Source organism: Cherax quadricarinatus, chromosome 91 (assembly GCF_038502225.1).
Source record: "Cherax quadricarinatus isolate ZL_2023a chromosome 91, ASM3850222v1, whole genome shotgun sequence".
NCBI classification, from domain to species: Eukaryota; Metazoa; Arthropoda; class Malacostraca; order Decapoda; family Parastacidae; genus Cherax; species Cherax quadricarinatus.
The window spans coordinates 11194977-11217307 of NC_091382.1; the positions used below are offsets into that span (position 1 = coordinate 11194977).

A 22331-nucleotide genomic window follows, 5' to 3' on the forward strand; every position below is an offset into this window, starting at 1 on the left:
GACTCTTAAGTTACATTCACTTGTTAGACGAAGAATGAGGGGAGACCTGATCGAAGTGTATAAGTGGAAGATAGGTATTAATAAAGGGGATATTAATAAGGTCTTGAGGATGTCTCTCCAAGAGAGAACCCGCAGTAATGGATTTAAATTAGATAAGTTTAGATTTAGAAAGGACATAGGAAAGTATTGGTTTGGAAATAGGGTAGTTGATGAGTGGAACAGTCTACCTAGTTGGGTTATTGAGGCTGGGACTTCTGGTAGTTTCAAATTTAGGTTGGATAAGTACATGAGTGGGAGGGGTTGGATTTGAGTGGGACTTTCACATCAGAGCTTATTTCTTGGGTGGCATTGAAAATTGGGTTGGGCAAATGTTTTGTTAGTGGGATGAATTGTAAAGGACCTGCCTAGTATGGGCCAACAGGCCTCCTGCAGTGTTCCTCCTTTCTTATGTTATGTTCTTATGAGTGAGAGAGGTTGGATTTTAGTGGGAGTTGCATATGAGAGTGGATAGAGTTATCAGAGCTTATTTCTTGGGTGGCATTGAAAATTGGGTTGGGCAAATGTTTTGTTAGTGGGATGGATTGTAAAGGACCTGCCAAGTATGGGTCAACAGGCCTGCTGCAGTGTTCTTCCTTTCTTATGTTCTTATGTTCTTACAAGAAATCGCCCATTTACTGATCTGAACTGCCCAATAAAGTGGTCAGAAATCGGCAATTTGGCCAATTTCACGCAAATTAAAAAAGATGCCAATTTCAAAATAGGGTCCAGAATAAACAATGTAGACATTCTTGGCACTAAAATAACATATCCTCTGTTCATTAGTCACGTCTCTAGGCCCCTCTTATATTACTATTGCTTTCTAGTTTGATTTTTTATTCATACAAAAAAATACAAAATTTACTGTTATGCAGACTAGTGCATTATTGTAAAAATTGTATAAATAATATCAGTGCACTAGTGAAAGAATATCAGACTCCCCAGTTGAAGTGTATTGGACGTGTGGTGTGATTTGCTTATTCCTGAACATTGGTAAAAATTGAACATTTCCACTACTTTGAGCTCAATTTCAAGGTCGTTTTCATCGTGAAAGTAATGAAAATCATCTCTATTCCTGTAATATGCTTTCCGTTTTATCCCGAGACCATAAAAACGAGAATACAATGATAAATACTATATGAAAATACACCTCAAAGGCGGCGTTTTAATCCCAAAAAAAACGGTCAGAGCTTTTTTTTTCTCATTACACACTGCGTGCTGCAGCATTTTTTAGAAATGCTAGTGGTGCATTTTTCACATTGGGCCTATGTGGTGCACACTGAAGATGTATATTATGTTAATATACCACACAGACCCATTCTCTCACATGTGGGCCTACCAGCTTTCTCCCACTAGATTTGAAGCCGCTAGAATTTACGCGTATAAATACGTCAGAAACAGTGGCGTGTAAGATGTATATACATACGACTGAAACAGTCAAAAGGTTAAAAAAAAATGCATGACAAGTCTTCAGGGTTTCAATGGCAGCTGTCTTGCCAGAAGTGTGATGACATAACATTTTCAATCACCCTGTAAACCTGACAACACACAACAAATGTTGACAAGACAGCAATGAAGTGACTGTATATCCTCTTTCATAGACCATCCTCTGTCTTGATGGTGTGTTAAAGGTTAGGTAAGGTTCGTCAGGAAACAGGACAAGTACTGTTTCCTGATACAGGTCTTAGTCATATGATGAACCATAGTGGTATGTTAAAGAAATATTAAATACACCCTACTTGTATGATAACAATACTGACTTTTTTCTCTTATCAAATATATCTTAGCTGCAGTTATATAATAAGACAGTGGACCCCCGCCTTACAAACGCATTGTGTTACGTTAAATCTGCCATATGAAGCATTTGAACACAAAAATTTTGCCCCGCCTCACGATAAAAAACTCGTCCTACGTGATTTGTCTGGGACACGTCCCGTGTGGCGCCAGTGTTTACAAGCCAGCCAGTGCGGCCGCATCTACGCATACATTCGGAACATTTCACATTATCCCAGTGTTTTTAGTGCTTATAACTGCAAAATAAGTCACCATGGACCCCAAGAAAGCTTCTAGTGCCATCTCTGTGGTAAAAAGGGCAAGAATTAGTATGGAATTGAAAAAAGAGATTAAGGAAATGTGTGCAAAAGTGGGTTGAACTGCAAACCTTTACAGATGAAAATCACCCTGACACAGCTACTGCAAGCCGTGTTGACAACCTGTACAATGACAATGTTATAGCCAATTTTAGGAAAATCTTAAAGGAACGGGAGGTACAGAGCTCTATGGACAGATTTGTTGTGCAGCAGAGGTCCAGTGACTCTCAACCTGGTCCTAGTGGCATTAAAGAAGAAGGGAAGTAACCCCGGAAAAGGACTTGATACCTCAAGTCCTAATGGAAGGGGATTTCCCTTCTAAACAATAACTTCCACACTCTCCCCTCCTCCCATCCCATCAATCATCATCAGATCTTCAATAAAGGTAAGTGTCATGTATTCTATTCTTAGTAGAGTAGTAATTGTGCATGTCTTCTTCAGTTTGTGTGTACTAAAATTAATATTTCATGTGGTAAAAAAATTTTTTTTTTCATACTTTGAGGTGTCAGGAACCGATTAATTTGTTTCCATTATTTCTTATGGGGAAAATTAATTCGGCTAACGATAATTTCGGCTTACGATGAGCTCTCAGGAAAGGATTAATATCGTAAGGCAGAGGTCCACTGTATTACTTTTTAATGCCTTCAAAGGCACTTGTAAATAATTTACTGAATTATTTTGTGCATAATTCACTTAAATACAAAAAACAGGCAAAAAATTCTGATTAGTCTAAATTCTAGAATGTTGTAAACTTCCTATCAACCAATTCATCAGAATAAGGGTTTGTTGCATAATAAAAGAACACTCCATACCAGTTACCTCTTTTCTGGTATAAAAAATAACTGTGATAAAAATGCACCTGTATGAACTGGCTTTAGAGTTACTTCATATTTTTTGCATGTTCAATGTCAGTTAACTCAGTTTTATCATACAACAATACCTAATTTGTTTCTATTTTCCATAACAATTGAGTCCTGGAGGTGGGAAGTACAGTGCCTGCACTCTAAAGGAGGGGTTTGGGATATTGTTGTTTGGAGGGAGATCTGAACTATCATATCTGTGCACCTCTGGCAAGACAGTGAAAGTGTAAATGATGGTGAAAGTGATTCATTTTTGGGTCACCCTGCCAGTATGTTAAAAAAAAAAAAAGTATTCATCGGCACATTGTTAAGAGTGTGGTAATCATGTTCTATGTAGAGAAGTTAAAAATGAGGAGAGGAGGAAATGGTTACATCATCTTTCCATGATTGCAAACAAACTACAGAATAGGTAGGGTTTGAACCCAAGGCAAGTGAGTTCTAAAACTCCAGGCCAGTGCATAAGCCACTCAACCAGCTGGCTGCAATAAGATTCATCTAACTAGGTTTAATACTGATAATGAGCATGGTTAGGTTAGGTTAGGCTAGGTATGGTTTGTTAGGAAACAAGACAAGTGTTTCTGATGCAGGTCTCAGTCACATGATGACCTGCAGCTGGAGCTTTTGATCATCTGACTGAGGCCTTCCACTGGATTACTAGTGCACCCCTTTAAAAATTATTGATCAGCATGGTTGTTTAACATATCTATAGATAGGTGGTAAATGAAGAGATTATGAAGAGAAGTTGTAAAAATGGTGGTATAATTTAAGAAAGAATGTAAAAGAAAGAAATTAAAAGTAAACTTAGAAAAGAGCACAGTGGCGTCATAAGGAAGGGTAGGGCCCGGCTGACACCACCAAGGGGTGACACCATAGAGCCTCTAAAGAAGGTGGTACTAACACCCAAAACAATGCTCCAGCAACATAGAGAAAAATCCTTCGTTTCTATATAGCCTATTAACTGATTACAGAGTACAAATAGGCCTATATAGGGAAAATCATTGATTTTGATAATGTGATAGATGATTTTGCAGGATTGAAATCAAGGAAATGTAAGATCAGCTTCATTGAGATGTTACCTGTACTCAAGGTGAAATCAAAACTAGTATTTCTCTGATATTGCAATGTTTTTCTTTATTTTTCATTTTTTTTTTTTTTGCACTGCTGTAGATGAATAAATGTAGGATCTGTTGCCTGTACTCAAAGTGGTATTTGAGTTTATGTTTTCTCAATATTACTGTGATTATATATTTTATCATTAATAAAGCTGAGAAGTATTCTCCTGTTCGGTGTATGGCGTTTAAATGTTCTCGGTGCTAAACATTAGTCACTGGTCATGCAGTAGTGACATAACTGAATTTACTCCCCCCATCCTCCCACCCTTGGATTTCATGGGCGTGACACCCAAGATGCCGCCCCGGGTGACACCAACCCTAGCAACACCACTAAAAGAGCACAATGATAAGAGCAACAGAGCAACAAAAAGTATAGGCAATGAGATACTGAATATCAGATCAGAGGAAGGGAGTGAAGGAAATGAATGTATTCAGATATTTGGAGTGGACATGTCTATAGATGGGTCTATGAAAGACAAGGTGAAATACATAATGGACGAGGAGGAAAAATGGTAAGTGATGTGTTGAGGTTTCTGTGGGATGAAAGAAGTTTGTTTATGGAGGCAGAAAGAAGAATGTACCCAAGTATAATGGTACCAACACTGTTATATGGGTGTGAAGCAAGGGCTTTAAATGTTGAAAAATTAGGAAATTACAGAAATCAATTAATTTTACAGCTCTGGCTACAAATCACTGCTTAGAAAGGCTGAAAATGAGGGAGAAGATAAAAGTGCAGTTTTTTAACACGCTGACCGTCTCCCACCAAGGCAGTGTGACCCGAAAAAGACACACTTTCACAATCATTCACACTATCAATGTCTTGCAAGAGGTGCACAGATGACAGTTCAGATGTCCCTCCAAACAGCAAATATCCCAAACCCCTCCTTTAGAATGCAGATGCTGAAACTAAATTATAATCTATATTGATAATACAGTGTAAATTCTCTCTTGTAAAATATCCAAATTCAACTTCATAGCTTTAAATGTATCATACACACAAAAAAATGTCTCCATTCTACAACAGCTTTCTTGAGAGCTTCAACTAAGTTACATTACCACTACAGTAATATTGTGACTGACCTGACTAGGTCAAGGCATTGGCTTAAGCTGGTGGGAGAACTGGACTTGCCTTGCATGGGCCAGTAGGCCTGCTGCAGTGTTCCTTCTTTGTTATGTTTTTATGTACATATACATTTATATAAACTTATGATCAATTTAATCCTAGAAAGTCTGATCCCAAATCTGCAGACATAACTCCCCTTGAAAGCACAAGGCTCAGCAGATGAAGCTATGAGTAATTGGCAGGGGTGTTCCTGCGTGCTTCTCCCATGTTTGAATTCGGCACTTATTTTCTTCTGTCATGCAATGCCTCTTATGAAATGTACACTTGTCAAGGCTTTGTTCAGCTGTTAATGCACTAAATATTCTCTACTGACATTTGCCGTGTTGATTCTGTACAATCTGAACCTCAGAGGATAATAAAAGTCTTGAAAAACATAATCATGGCCCTTTCAAAAAATGTACACAGAATTCTGTAACATTCATGCATTTTTAAATAAATATGTTCAATGTTATCCATGGAGGCAAAGAAGGGAATGTATGGGATTATAGTGGTACCAACACTCTTATGTGGGTGTGAAGCATGGGTTGCAAATGCTGCAGCAAGGAGGAGGCAGTGAGATGTCATGTCTAGGGGCAATGCAGAGATTCTGTAGTGTGGAAATTAGGAGGTGTGGAGTTGCTAAAAGTATTAGCCAGAGGGTTGAAGAGGAGTTGTTGAGGTGGACTGGTCATTTAGAGAGAATGGAACAAAGTAGAATGACTTGGAGAGTGTGTAAATCTATAGGACAGGGAAGGCAAGGTAGGGGTCAGCCTAGGAAAGGTTGGAGGGAAGGGGTGAGGAAAGTTTTGTGGGAAAGGGGCTTGGACTTCCAGCAAGTGAGTGTGTGAGAGTGAGAGTGTGAAGGACTTTGATGACCTTCTTGCAGTGTTTGACATGAGAAATTTTGTTGATTTCCCTACTCACATCTCTGGCTCCTCCCTTGACCCCGAGTGAGTGATCTGGCAGAAGGCATAGTCACTTATCAACCCCTCGGCTATGTTGGATCGTCTGACCACAAGGCTGTTTTTACGACACTTAAGATCCCAACAGAACGAGGTGAGGAGTCCACACGCACAACCTGGCTATAGGAAAGTGGTAATTGGCCAGCCCTTCGCTCTGAGCTCACCATCACTGACTGGAATGCTCTTCTCCAAGGGGATGTTGACAACCAAGTGAAAGCCTTCACTGGACACATCCTTAATCTACAACAAGAACACATTCCTCACTGGCAATATGTGACGAAGCCTACGGATCAGCCTTGGTTTGGCTTTCGTTGTAGAGAGGCTGCTACTGCTAAGTACAAAGCATGGCGAAGGTATAAGAGACATCCTACCACCTATAACAGGAACTTGCACAGGCAAGCCTGTAGACATATGGGTGACGTTCAAAAGTGGGCCATTGCTAAATGGGAGGTGGACACTAAAAGAAAGCTAGCATCAGGTAGGGTAGGCTCCAAAACCTGGTGGTCCCTGGTCAAGGACAGACAAGGTTATCTGCCTGATGAACTCATTCCACCTCTAAATCGACAGGATGGGACCACCTCTACTAGTAGTCAAGAGTAGGCGGACCTCTTTGCTGAACACTTTGCTACCAAAATGCAAGTTCCTGATCCAGCAAGGGACCCTCCTTGGCTAGCTGCAAGAACTGTGTCAAAACTGTCAGTGGTGACAATAAGGCAGGAGGAGGTGCATTTCCTTCTTAAATCGCTTGACCAAGAAAAGGCTGTGGGCCCAGACAAGTTGAGCCCAAGATTGCTGAGATGTGCAGACCAGCTAGCAGCACCTCTAACTCGCATCTTTCAGCACTGCCTAGTACAGTGTAAATGGCTCTCTCTATGGAAAGAGGCAAGTGTAGTCCCTGTTCACAAAAAGAAGAGCAGAGCAGAAATCAGCAACTACAGACCAGTGTCACTCCTGTCAATCACTGGTAAGATCCTTGAGACAATCTCAAGACAAATGACAGAGTTTTTTGACCATCACTCACTACTTTGTGATCGTCAATATGGCTTCAGGAAAGGTTACTCTGCTGCTGATCTGTTGTTAAACCTCTCCACTAAGTGGCACCAGTCACTGCATGAATCCAAAGTCAGCTGTGTGGTAGCACTGGACATTGCTGGCATTTTCAACCAGGTGTGGCACCAGGGCCTCTTAGCAAAACTTCAAGCACTGGGAATTGCAGGCTCTACGCCATGTCTCCTCAGTGATTACCTTCATGGTAGATTTCTAAGTGTAGTTCTCAATGGAACGGAATCAGCAAGACATCCTATTGGGGCAAGTGTTCCACAAGGAAGCGTGCTGGGACCATTGGAATGTCTACTTCAACGACCTTCTTCATCTCATCCCAGAATCACATGCATATGCAGACGACTGCACACTGACATTCACTTATCCAAGAGAAGAAATGCCAGCTGCTCTAAGCTACATCAATCACCAGCTGAGAGCTATATCAGCTTGGGGAAATAGATGGCAAGTAACATTTGCACCTGAGAAAACGCAAATGATGATCATCTCTAGGCACCATGATGGTAATGCTGGTGCAGTAGCAAGGATGAATGGGAGGGTGCTGGCACCTGGAGAAGAAGTTGATATCCTTGGGGTGAAATTTGACTCCAAACTAACCATGAAGAACCATGATGTAAATCTTGCAAACAAGGCAGCCAGGAAGCTTACAGCACTTCGCCATATCTCGCATCTACTTGACAGTAGGTGATGCAAGATTCTGTACGAGGCATAAGTACGCTCGCACCTTGAGTATGCTCCACTTTCTTGGTTTGCCTGCCCCCCCTCTCATCTGCGACTGCTTGACAGAGTAGAGAACAGAGCAAGACGTCTCATCTCTCGCCTGGACCCATCCTGGATAGATCTGTCATTTCAGCAGAGCCTTCAACATAGGAGGGATGTGGGTGGCCTTACTGTTATGTACAAGGCCAATATTGTCAAAGTACCACACTTGGATCCACTTTGAGGACAGCGTGAAGCAAGATTCTATAAAACAAGACGGGCAGAAAGCAGCAACTTCACTCTGGCTGTACCCTTCTCCAGAACTTCACTCCATCTGAGATCCTATATACCCAGGATGACTCGAGTATGGAACACATTCGTACAGCATAATGATGTCAACGAGATAAAGTCAGTTGATCAAATGAAAATGCTGGCCCACAGATGGCTCCAACTTCATCCTGTTCTCTAATTGTATGTCTCATAACAATAAAAATGCTTTCAAATGAGCTGATGTAGGTAACAGCTCTTAGCTTGCCAATATGAGAGTGAAAGGTTATTTCAGGACACTGCCTGTAAAATTTACCCACATAATTGGAGTGAAGAAGAGCAGGATGTGAGTGTTGGGGAGATGCGAGAGGCATTATGTAGAATGAAAGGGGGTACAGCAGCTGGAACTGACGAAATCATGACAGAAATGTTAAAAGCATGGGGGGATATTAAGTTGGAGTGGTTGGTATTTTTGTTTAATAAATGTATGAAAGAGGGGAAGGTACCTAGAGATTGGCAGAGAGCGTGTATAGTTCCTTTATATAAAGGGAAGGGGGACAAAAGAGACTGTAAAAATTATAGGGGAATAAGTTTACTGAGTATACCAGGAAAAGTGTACAGTAGGGTTATTATTGAAAGAAATAGAGGTAGGATAGAGAGTAGGACTGCAGATCAGCAAGGAGGCTTTAGAGTGGGTAGGGGATGTGTAGGTAGAGTGTTTACATTGAAGCATATATGTGAACAGTATTTAGATAAAGATACAGAAGTTTTCATTGCATTTATGGATTTAGAAAAGGAATATGATAGAGTGGATAGAGGAGCAATGTGACAGATGTTGCAAGTATATGGAATAGGTGGTAAGTTACTAAATGCTGTAAAGAGTTTTTATGAGGACAGTGAGGCTCAGGTTAGGGCACGTAGGAGAGAGTAAGATTAGTTCCCAGTAAAAGTAGGTCTTAGACAGGGATGTGTAATGTTACCATGGTTGTTTAATATATTTATAGATGGGGGTTGTAAAAGAAATAAATACTAGGGTGTTGGGGAGAGGGGTGGGATTAAATTATGGGGAATAAAGTACAAAATGGGAGTTGACACAGTTACTTTTTGCTGATGATACTGTGCTTATGAGAGATTCTAAAGAAAAGTTGCAAAGGTTAGTGGACAAGTATGGGAAGGTGTGTAAAGGCAGAAAGTTTAAAGTGAATATAGATAAGAGTAAGGTGATGAGGGTATCAAACGATTTAGATAAAGAAATTAATTGGATATCACATTGTAGAGAGGGAGTATGGAAGAAGTGAGTGTGTTGATTCGCCGGTACTTCCGGCCCGGGTCTTCTCCAGATGGTGACCCGGCGATTTGGGAGATGACTTGTCAGCGGATGGGTATATGAAAGATAAGGTTAACCATAGAACTGATGAAGGAAAAAAAAAAGGCGAGTGGTGCGTTGAGGTATCTGTGGAGACAAAAAACATTATCTGTTGAGGCAAAGAAGGGAATGTATGAAAATATAGTGGTACCAACACTCTTACATGGGTGTGAAGCTTGGGTTGTAAATACTGCAGCGAAGAGGCAGTTGGAGGCGGTGGAGATGCCGTGTCTAAGGACAACGTGTGGTGTAAATATTATGCAGAGAATTCAGAGTATGGAAATTAGGAGGTGTGGAGTTATTAAAAGTATTAGTCACAGGGCTGAAGAGGGGTTGTTGAGGTCATTTGGCCATTTAGAGAGAATGGATCAAACTAGAATGACTTGGAGAGCGTAAAAATCTGTAGGGGAAGGAAGGAGAGAGAGGGGTCATCCTCAAAAAGGTTGGAGGGAGGGGGTAAAGGTTATGTGGGCGAGGGGTTTAGACATCCATCAAGCGTGTTAGATAGGAGTGAATGGAGACGAATGTTTTTGGGACCTGAGAAGCTGTTGGAGTGTGAGCAAGGTAATATTTAGTGAAGGGATTTAGGGAAACCAGTTAGCCGGACTTGAGTCCTGGAAATGGGATGTGCAATGCCTGCACTTTAAAGGAGGGGTCTGGGATACTGACAGTTTGGAGGGACTTCTGAACTGTCACATCTGAGCGCCTCTGCAAAGACAGTGATTATGTGTGAGTGAGGTGAAAGTGTCGAATGATGATGAAAGTACTTTATTTGGGGGGATTTTCTTTCTTTTTGGGTCACCCTGCATCGGTGGGAGATGATCGACTTGTTGGAAAAAAAAAAAATTGCTCAAGATCCATAACAGTATAAAGTAACTAAGGACTGCAGTCTTTTGAAGACGCAAGAGGATGACCATCAGTTTCGACATAAAATAGGCTATTTTACATAAGACTGATGCAAGCGAGAAACCAGGTGCAGTGATAAGTGCTCAGTGTATGAATATTATCACCATCTCCTGAGTATATGTGGCTTTATTTCCATAAATATTGCTCTAATAGCAATATTATTGAAATTTCTGGAGAAGCAAACCATTTGGGGTCTAGGTAAAAAACCAATGAGCTTGTTTTCAAGCATCCTATTGCTAGCTTGGAATTTAAAAGGCTGAATTTTCTTCAACATCACACTAATGGCACAAGTACTGTACGGAAAATCTGTAAGAAATCTTCCTCTATCAGTGCCTGAAAAAAAAAAATTAATGAAGTACACGTCACTAGATGTTTTACTTCTCCTTTCCGGTGAATAAGACATGTACACCACCAGGCTATCTTTATCCCAGAGATGTCTTGCCAATCAATGGCTTTATCAACCCAATAGATAGAATAATTACTTTGAGATGGTTGAAGATATGAAGAAGTCTCAAGTGACCAGTCCCTCAACCTCGATAGCAAACATTCTGCTTATTCATTAATAATTTCTTCTTTCTGTTTTTTGATGAAGAGAAGGTTAATATATGTTGTTCACTCTTTGTAAAAATGCTGTTTGTGCATATGTGATGCTCCAATAAAACGTTCTCAATGGATTTTTTTTTCACCATCATTCAAAACTTTTACCATCATTCAAATAACATCACTACCTTTGCAGAGGCACCCAGATGTGAAAGTTTAGGTGTCACTCCAAACAGCCAATATCCCAAACAGGCCAAGATCCAGCATCAGCGAGGTCAAAAGCTCACTGCCCCAGGGCACTGTCCTGGCACCTCTGCTGTTCCTCATCCTCATAGCAGACATAGACAAAAACACCCAGCACACTTTTGCATCATCATTTGCAGATGACACTAAAATAAGCATGAAAGTCACTACGGTAGAGGACACTGAAAAAGTACAGGAAGACATAAACAGAGTTTTCCAGTGGGCAGTGGAGAACAACATGACGTTCAATGGTGGTAAGTTCCAGCTGCTTAGGTATGGAAAAAGTGAAGAACTCAAAAGGAGCACTATATACAAAACTCAAGAGGGTCACCAAATAGAACGTAAGGAACACGTAAAAGACCTAGGAAAAATTATGTCAACGGACCTTTCTTTTAAAGACCATAACAAGACAAAGATCATGACAGCCAGGAAGATGACGGGGTGGATATTGAGAACTTTCAAAACAAGGGGAAATAATGCCGATGGTGACACTCTTCAAATCGCTAGTGCTCCCTCACTCAGAATATTGCTCTGTGCTGACAGCCCTGTTCAAGGCAGGAGAAATATTGGAGCTGGAAAAAATACAGAGATCATTTACGGCTCACACTGAGCCAGTAAAGCACCTAAACTACTGGGAACGCCTGCAAGTCTTGAACATGTACTCATTGGAGTGGAGGAGAGAGAGGTACATGATAATATATACCTGGAAGGTACTCGAGGGCTTGGTCCCAAATCTGCACACTGCCATAACAATATATTGGAGTGAGAGATATGGGAGGAAGTGTAAAATAAACCCAGTGAGGAGCAGGGGTGCAGTGGGGACAATAAGGGAACACTGTATCAACATCCGGGGTCCCAGACTTTTCAACATTTTACCAGAAGATATCAGAAACACTGCTGGAACAAGTGTAGAAGCCTTCAGGAGGAAACTAGACAAGTATCTTCACCAGATGCCAGATCAACCAGGCTGTGATGGATATGTGGGGCAGCAGGTCTCCAGCAGCAACAGCCTGGTTGGCCAGGCAAGCACCAGATGAGCCTAGCCCATGGCCAGGCTCAGAGTAGACAAACTCTCGAAACTCTTCAAAGGTATATCAAAGGTATCCTCCTTTAAGGTGCAGGCATTGTACTTCCCACCTCCAGGACTCAAGTCTGGCTAACTGGTTTCCCTGAATCCCTTCACAAAATATTACCTTGCTCACACTAGCTCATCAAGTCTCAAAAACCATTAGTCCCCATTCAATTACAGTATATCTAACATGCTCACACATGTCAGCAGCATGTCCAAGCCCCATGCATGCTAAACTTCTTTCACCCCCTCAATCCATCCTTTTCTGGAATGACCTCTACCTTTCCTCCCCTTCACTACAAATTTATACACCCTCCAACTCATCCTATTTTGTTCCAACCTCTCTAAATGACCAAACCACCTCAACAACCCCTCCTCAGACCTCTCAATAATAATTTTAGTAATTCCACACCTCCTCCTAATTTCCAAACTATGAATACTCTGTATAATATTTACACCACACATTACCCTTTGACTCGACATCTCCACTGCCTCCAGCCACCTTCTTGAAGTTTTTCCAATAGTGAATGAGTTAAGTGGGGTTATTTGCAGCAGCAAGTTTGTCTTATTTCTCTACCCTTTTAGTTCTGATTTCCACCCACTCTTTCATCATACATATTCTTGATACATTCTTATTATTACTTTTTAACACATCTGTCCCCCATCGAGGCAGAGTGAACCAAAAAGAAAGAAAAAAAAAACTTTCATCACTGTTCAACACTTTCACCATCATTTGTACATAATCACTGTCTCTGCAGAGGCACTCAGATACAGCAGCTTAGATGTCACTCCTAACATAACTAGATTTATTCACAATGGCACACAGTTTTGAAAGACATTTGAATGAAATAATTTATCATTACTGTAGTGTTAATTAACAATGAACCGAGGCAGGGTGACCCTAAAAAGAAGAAATGAAGTTTTTCTTCTTTTTACATTTAGTAATTTAAACAGAAGGGGTTACTAACTCCTTGCTCCCAGCATTTTTGTTGCCTCTTACGACATGCATGCATTACTGAGGAAGGATTCTTCTCCACTTCCCCATGGAGTTACCTTATTTACCTACAACAATTATATTGTTCCCTGGAAATGGGAAGTACAATGCCTGCAATTAAACCCTTAAACTGTCCAAATATAGATCTACGTTCACTCACGTCGCGCTCCGAATGTAGATGTATGTTCGATTTTACATGCTTTCTTATGTAAAAAAAAAGTAGATCTATGCTCGTAGTGCTACGTAATTGAACATAGATCTACGTTTGGACAGTTTAAGGGTTAAAAGAGAGGTTTAGGATATTGGCAGTTAGGAGGGACATCTAAACTGTTGTATCTGAGCGCCTCTGCAAAGACAGTAATTATGTATGAATGACAGTAAAAGTGTTGAATGACTAAAGTTTTTTTTTCTTTCTTTTTGGGTCAACTTGCCTCAGTGGGAAATAGCTGATGTGTTAAAAAAAAAAAATTATATTGTACACTAACCTGAAGAGCAGCAAACATTAGCATCTCCTCCTCAGTACAATCAATTTCTTCATTCATAATGGCCCACTTGGCCTGTTCAAAGATCAGGTTAATGCGGACTGCATCATATTTGGGGTTTAAATCATAAAAGGAGAAAAACTTGAAACGAAGTAAGAGTGTATCAAAGTCTCGTATACCTTGTTCCATTATTGAGAGTGATGAATCGAGCCATCTGAAAGTTAATAAAGAAATGTGAATGCAAAACTTAAAAAGGATGTCAATAATTAAAACACAGTAAATGTAGAAATTAAGTGCCAGAAACAAAAAAACTGAAGAAAAACCTTTAAGATACAGCACTACATAGATACAACTCTTTCTTTCGAAACACCGGCCATATCCCACTGAGACAGGGTGGCCCAAAAAGAAAAACATAAGTTTTTCTTTTGAAATTTAGCAATATACACAAGAGAAGGGGTTACCAGCCCTTTGCTCCCCACATTTTAGTTGCCTCTTACAACACACATGGCTTACAGAGGAAGAATTCTTTTCCACTTCCCCATGGAGATGCATACAATTTTTTTTTTTTTCATACAAATATAAATAATTTATTTCTTTTCTGCAGTATACAGCTAATGTACTCTACACATAATAAAATATTGCTAGGCACATAAAGCCACTAATATGGAGAACATTTTGAGCAGAATGCTGCAAGTCTATTAGCAGAAATACAATACATATATCATAACTGTCAATGCCAAAAAACTCCACTGTTAATTTCTCCCTTTTACATCATCTAATATAGCTGTAGAAATGAGGAAGAAAACATTTTGTTTCAGAGGCCATCTCTGCTTAATAAATTCACAAATCTCAATAATATTTACACTTACCTGGAGTTTACCTGGAGAGAGTTCCGGGGGTCAACGCCCCCGCAGCCCGGTCTGTGACCAGGCCTCCTTAGGTCAGTGTCCCAGGATGCGACCCACACCAGTCGACTAACACCCAGGTACCCATTTTACTGATGGGGAACATAGACAACAGGTGGAAAGAAACACGTCCAATGTTTCTACTCTGGCTGGGAATCGAACCCAGGCCCTCACCATGTGAAGCGAGAGCGTTAACCACCAGGCCACCAGAGCCCAAGACAATCACTGAACTAAAGAGGGTGAAGGTGTATCATCTTTTTTTCTTGGGCCTCCCCCACCTCGGTGGTATATGGCCAGTGTGTTAAAAAAATAAATAGACAGAAAAGCAATTTTTTTTATTATTATTATTATCACACTGGCCGATTCCCACCAAGGCAGGGTGGCCAGAAAAAGAAAAACTTCCACCATCATTCACTCCATCATTGTCTTGCCAGAAGGGTGCTTTACACTACAGTTTTTAAACTGCAACATTAACACCCCTCCTTCAGAGTGCAGGCACTGTACTTCCCATCTCCAGGACTCAAGTCTGGCCTGCCGGTTTCCCTGAACCCCTTCATAAATGTTACTTTGCTCACACTCCAACAGCACGTCAAGTATTAAAAACCATTAGTCTCCATTCACTCCTATCAAACACGCTCACGCATGCCTGCTGGAAGTCCAAGCCCCTCGCACACAAAACCTCCTTTACCCACTCCCTCCAACCTTTCCTAGGCCGACCCCTACCCCGCCTTCCTTCCACTACAGACTGATACAATCTTGAAGTCACTTTGTTTCGCTCCATTCTCTCTACATGTCCGAACCACCTCAACAACCCTTCCTCAGCCCTCTGGACAACAGTTTTGGTAATCCCGCACCTCCTCCTAACTTCCAAACCACGAATTCTCTGCATTATATTCACACCACACATTGCCCTCAGACATGACATCTCCACTGCCTCCAGCCTTCTCCTCGCTGCAACATGCTTCACACCCATATAAGAGCATTGGTAAAACTATACTCTCATACATTCCCCTCTTTGCCTCCAAGGACAAAGTTCTTTGTCTCCACAGACTCCTGAGTGCACCACTCACCCTTTTCCCCTCATCAATTCTATGATTCACCTCATCTTTCATAGACCGATCCGCTGACACGTCCACTCCCAAATATCTGAATACATTCACCTCCTCCATACTCTCTCCCTCCAATCTGATATCCAATCTTTCATCACCTAATCTTTTTGTTATCCTCATAACCTTACTCTTTCCTGTATTCACTTTTAATTTTCTTCTTTTGCACAACCTACCAAATTCATCCACCAATCTCTGCAACTTCTCTTCAGAATCTCCCAAAAGCACAGTGTCATCAGCAAAGAGAAACTGTGACAACTCCCACTTTATGTGTGATTCTTTATCTTTTAACTCCACGCCTTTTGTCAAGACCCTCGCATTTACTTCTCTTACAACCCCATCTATAAATATATTAAACAACCATGGTGACATCACACATCCTTGTCTAAGGCCTACTTTTACTGGGAAATAATTTCCCTCTTTCCTACATACTCTAACTTGAGCCTCACTATCCTCGTAAAAACTCTTCACTGCTTTCAGTAACCTACCTCCTACACCATACACCTGCAACATCTGCCACAATGCCCCCCTATCCACCCTGTCACACGCCTTTTCCAAATCCATAAATGCCACAAAGACCTCTTTAGCCTTATCTAAATATTGTTCACTTATATGTTTCACTGTAAACACCTGGTCCACACACCCCCTACCTTTCTTAAAGCCTCCTTGTTCATCTGCTATCCTATTCTCCGTCTTACTCTTAATTCTTTTAATAATACCTCTACCATACACTTTACCAGGTATACTCAACAGACTTATCCCCCTATAATTTTCGCACTCTCTTTTGTCCCCTTTGCCTTTATACAAAGGAGCTATGCATGCTCTCTGCCAATCCCTAGGTACCTTACCCTCTTCCATACATTTATTAAATAATTGCACCAACCACTCCAAAACTATATCCCCACCTTCTTTTAACATTTCTATCTTTATCCCATCAATCCCGGCTGCCTTACCCCCTTTCATTTTACCTACTGCCTCACGAACTTCCCCCACACTCACAAGTGGCTCTTCCTCACTCCTACAAGATGTTATTCCTCCTTGCCCTATACACGAAATCACAGCTTCCCTATCTTCATCAACATTTAACAATTCCTCAAAATATTCCCTCCATCTTCCCAATACCTCTAACTCTCCATTTAATAACTCTCCTCTTCTATTTTTAACTGACAAATCCATTTGTTCTCTAGGCTTCCTTAACTTGTTAATCTCACTCCAAAGCTTTTTCTTATTTTCAACAAAATTTGTTGATAACATCTCACCCACTCTCTCATTTGCTCTCTTTTTACATTGCTTCACCACTCTCTTAACCTCTCTCTTTTTCTCCATATACTCTTCCCTCCTTGCATCACTTCTACTTTGTAAAAACTTCTCATATGCTAACTTTTTCTCCCTTACTGCTCTCTTTACATCATCATTCCACCAATCGCTCCTCTTCCCTCCCGCACCCACGTTCCTGTAACCACAAACTTCTGCTGAACACTCTAACACTACATTTTTAAACCTACCCCATACCTCTTCGACCCCATTGCCTATGCTCTCATTAGCCCATCTATCCTCCAATAGCTGTTTATATCTTACCCTAACTGCCTCCTCTTTTAGTTTATAAACCTTCACCTCTCTCTTCCCTGATGCTTCTATTCTCCTTGTATCCCATCTACCTTTTACTCTCAGTGTAGCTACAACTAGAAAGTGATCTGATATATCTGTGGCCCCTCTATAAACATGTACATCCTGAAGTCTACTCAACAGTCTTTTATCTACCAATACATAATCCAACAAACTACTGTCATTTCGCCCTACATCATATCTTGTATACTTATTTATCCTCTTTTTCTTAAAATATGTATTACCTATAACTAAACCCCTTTCTATACAAAGTTCAATCAAAGGGCTCCCATCATCATTTACACCTGGCACCCCAAACTTACCTACCACACCCTCTCTAAAAGTTTCTCCTACTTTAGCATTCAGATCCCCTACCACAATTACTCTCTCACTTGGTTCAAAGGCTCCTATACATTCACTTAACATCTCCCAAAATCTCTCTCTCTCCTCTACATTCCTCTCTTCTCCAGGTGCATACACGCTTATTATGACCCACTTTTCACATCCAACCTTTACTTTAATCCACATAATTCTTGAATTTACACATTCATATTCTCTTTTCTCCTTCCATAACTGATCCTTCAACATTACGGCTACCCCTTCCTTTGCTCTAACTCTCTCAGATACTCCAGATTTAATCCCATTTATTTCCCCCCACCAAAACTTCCCTACCCCCTTCAGCTTTGTTTCGCTAAGGGCCAGGACATCCAACTTCTTTTCATTCATAACATCAGCAATCATCTGTTTCTTGTCATCCGCACTACATCCACGCACATTCAAGCATCCCAGTTTTATAAAGTTTTTCTTCTTCTCTTTTTTAGTAAATGTCTACAGGAGAAGGGGTTACTAGCCCATTGCTCCCGGCATTTTAGTCGCCTCATACGACACGCATAGCTTACGGAGGAAAGATTCTTTTCCACTTCCCCATGGACAATAGAAGAAATAAAGAAGAACAAGAGCTATTTAGAAAAAGGGGAAAAACCTAGATGTATGTATATATATATGCATGTGCGTGTCTGTGAAGTGTGACCAAAGTGTAAGTAGGAGTAGCAAGATATCCCTGTTATCTAGCATGTTCATGAGACAGAAAAAGAAACCAGCAATCCTACCATCATGCAAAACAGTTACAGGTTTCTGTTTCACAGTCATCTGGCAGGACGCTAGTACTTCCCTGGGTGGTTGCTGTCTACCAACCTACTACCTGCAATTTGGGCATGGGAAATGCAGTGAGCACATATTGAACAAAATCCTATAACCTGTTTTCAATTTGGAGGACTGCTTCAGACATTGCTTCTAGATGTACCAGGGCTCTTCTCAATAAAAAAGACTGTAAGCTGGCTATTAATATATGCAGTGTCTTGCATGTGTCTTGAGTATCAACTGCTTAAGTTCCAGTTTTTCCTCTTCTGTTATCTGCCTCCCTTCCATCTGGGAACTGAGCTACTCCAACATTTCTACCGCAGTTTTTTCTTCACCATTATCATCCTGTAAGGGTTCTTGCACATCTTCTGGTTGTATAACTTCACAGCCCTCACTTGGCACCCTCCTTGCCAAGATTAACAGCTTCCTGAACCTGACTCTCTACTGAGGAAAAAACCTGTGAAATTATTCACCACACTAGGCAATCGTTGTCCCCAATTTGAATTTATTATTGACTGAAGCTTGTCATCTCATGCAATTTTGACAGGTATTGCACCTGCAATGTTAAATTTATGCCAGAACTCAAGCACTCCAAGGTCTGGGTCAGCATCCATTGTTGTGAGGAGTTTCTGCACCAACCTGCTTGTCTATATACCTTTGATGAGATCCGAGAGTCTTTCTACTCTTGGAGCCCATCCATGAGTTGGCTGTACCTAAATGTCTCAACAACTCTTTGATCCAGTTGCTGTAACAAAGATAATCATACTTAGTGGTAAAAACAAAACCTTCACATTTAGATGCAAATTCTGCAAGAGTTAAGGATTACTACAGAAATTATCCAGAGAGACGAGAACCCTGAATGAACAGTTCGTTATGACCAGTTACATCCTGACTGAAGGAATAAACTATTTGAGCCACTCGATAAACAAGGCCTCACTCATTCATGCTATTGGGTTAGACTACCAAATGACAGGCAAAGTGCTTGTGTCTTTCAGTTTAAAAGCACAGAAATTCTAAAAGTGGTAAAGAAGCCTGAGTATTTTTGGAGCAATAAAAAAGCATGGGGATTCTGGGAGTAATAAAGTACAGGGATTCTTGGAATGATATAGAAGCACAGGAATTCCTGGAGTGATAAAGAAACACAAGCTTGCAAATATAATCACCAGAAGTGAGCTCACACAATTCTCTGTGCCTTGAATCCAGGTGCACTTTTGTCTTGCTTGATGAAAACATTTTCTACCAGTGTAATCCTGTCTCATCAACACTCAACACTTGTTCAGGCATGTGCCACCCTCAGAAATAAATTCTTGCAGCTCATGAGGAAAATCCCCTACAGCCATAGGGTTAGCAAAGGCACTTTTCCCAATGAACTTTGCGGTATGCAGTTACCTGGAGTCTACCTGGAGGGTATTCCAGGGATCAACATCCCTGTGGCCAGGTCTATGACCATGCCTCCCAGTGGATCAGGGCCTAATCAACCAAGCTGTAACTACTAGTTGCATATAGTCCAACATACAAACCACAGCCCAGCTGATCCGGCGTTGACTTTAGGTATCTGTCCAGCTCCCTCCTGAAGTAAATGTGCAGCTTTCGTCCTGACACACGCTGTTTTGCAGTGCTATAGGGTTTTCTCCCTTACAATAAGCAAAGTAAATGGAGCACTTTCCTTTATTTTCTGCTGAATTCACAGATTGAGAAATTATTTCAGTCTTATTTGCATTCTCTGTTCCATTTTTTCAGTAGGTCCCAATCAGGGTTACTCATTACACAAGCTTTCACTGTCTCAAATTGAACGAATCATTCATGTTCTAACACCAAGAGCACATGCTGTCTCCATAACATATGCAGCATTGGATTTCTTCACTAGAGGCATAGTTTCATGCTTAAACTTCTTGGCACCTTACCAATACTAAAATCCCTCTTTTAATGCCATGATTAATATCCAGGCATGAGATGGGGTGATGAAAAAATAAAAAAATGGAATGATAAACACAGGAGAGAGTAATTATATGCTACACTACATAAATAACCCACACATAGGAGAAAGAAACTTATGGTGATGTTTTGGTCCGACTTGGACCATTAGTTTGTCATTTAACTAGTTAATGGCCCAAGTTGGACCGAAACGTCATCATAAGTTTCTTTCTACTGTGTGCTGGTTATCTGTATATTATTCCACTCATGGTATTGTGCCTTTTTATTCTTGAACTATATATGATACATGTCTATGAGGTTACTGGTGGCCCAAGGCATATGGGAGGGAAAATATCCTGCATGCAACAGGACAAAAATATAGGCATTTACAGAGAAAGGTAGTAAGAGGACACACAAGTTAATCATGGTGTAATGGTTATGTAGCAACTGAATGTGCAGTTTACAGTAAGCTGTTAATTTGCTCTAAAGAAATTATAATCTTGAAATTAAATAAGTGGAAATAAAATGTAACTGAAACATTGAAAATAAATTATCAAAACACTAACCCAACATTTATACGAGCTCTTTCAAGGAGAGATTTAGGGCGAAGGAGCGAGTTGCGTGCCTCTTCTGATGGAAGCATCGGAGAGTTGGCAAGAGATGAGCTCAGATCATCAGCTCCATCAATGCTGTCCATGGTGCTGTTGTGGCTTCCCACACCATTGCTGTTGAATCTCCATGTTCCACCCTGTCAAGAACATAATTTTATGATTTTTTTTTTTATTAACCAGTACAGTTATCATCAGAATCCCAATTTTTAGGAAATAAATCAGGCTCTAAACAAAAAGATTAATAGCTAAACAATTCTACCCAACACTCCTGTTTATTGTGTATGGACATAAATGCACACTAGGTGAATACATACTCTAACCATAGCACTATATGCTACACAATGAACTCTTAAATTGTTTCCAAAGTATGCCTGCATCAGAGCAGCCGAATATCCAATACATGCAGTACACCTAGTTGTATTTACCTCAAAAAATGCTTTTAACAAATTTGCCTTCAAAAAAAAAAAAATTGAATGAAATCACAAACTTTCTATGGGCTGGATTAACCAGCAACAGTGAGGAATGGAATTCTGAAAAGGATTTCTCTGGTTCTGAAGGAAAGCAGATTACTCACAGCACCACTCTAAGTGGTGGTGTCTAACACGAGATATAGCTGTAGCATCCACTGCCAGTGGATGCTATACTTGTGTGGTATACACCATGTGCCACCCCTATGTGGGCCTCTCTGTCCGTTACTCTAGTGTCACGTGACTCTGACCTGAACAGCGCCCAGCTGGGCCATAGGTCGATCAGTTAGATTCAGGAAAGGATTGGGACCAGATGTACAAGAAGGCTGGACTTCATCTTATTCTGCCAATACATGAATAACAGTCCCTCCAATTGTGTCATTGCTACATGAAGACTGAAGGGAGAATGACTGAACTGAGTAGTCTGTGTAACAACAGTGGACAGAAATGCAATTATAAGTTCAAAAGTGTTGATTCAGACATTAAACTTTTTTTTAACAAACTGGCCATCTCCCACTGAGGTAGGGTGACCTGTAAAAGAAGGAACACTTTCACCATCACTCCATCACTGTCAACACAAAATGGTAGTCTAAACCCTTGATGAGTGAGTGGTAAACTCCAGGCCAATGTGTAAGCCACTGTAGCCAGCTGGCCCAGTGGCTTACACACTGGCCTGGAGTTTTAGGTCTCACTTGCCATGGGTTCAAATCTCCACCCATTCTGTCCTTTGTTTCCTATTGTGTTATTACAATTTCGAGTGCAGGCCTTGTACTTCCCACCTCCATGGGGAAGTGGA

The 22331-nt window shown here is 40.8% G+C and overlaps 1 protein-coding gene across 8 annotated transcripts in view; it reads right to left on the minus strand.

Moving 5' to 3' along the window:
• LOC128704930 (unc-112-related protein) overlaps positions 1–22331 on the minus strand; it is a 452607-nt gene that overhangs the window by 108183 nt on the left and 322093 nt on the right. For all 8 annotated transcript variants that reach the window (XM_070104385.1, XM_070104378.1, XM_070104383.1 and 5 more), the window contains 2 exons: positions 21024–21205; positions 13791–14001 (listed from right to left, as the gene is read on the minus strand). In XM_070104385.1, the coding sequence (XP_069960486.1) occupies positions 13791–14001; positions 21024–21205 (393 nt within the window). The remainder of the gene's footprint in view (positions 1–13790; positions 14002–21023; positions 21206–22331) is intronic.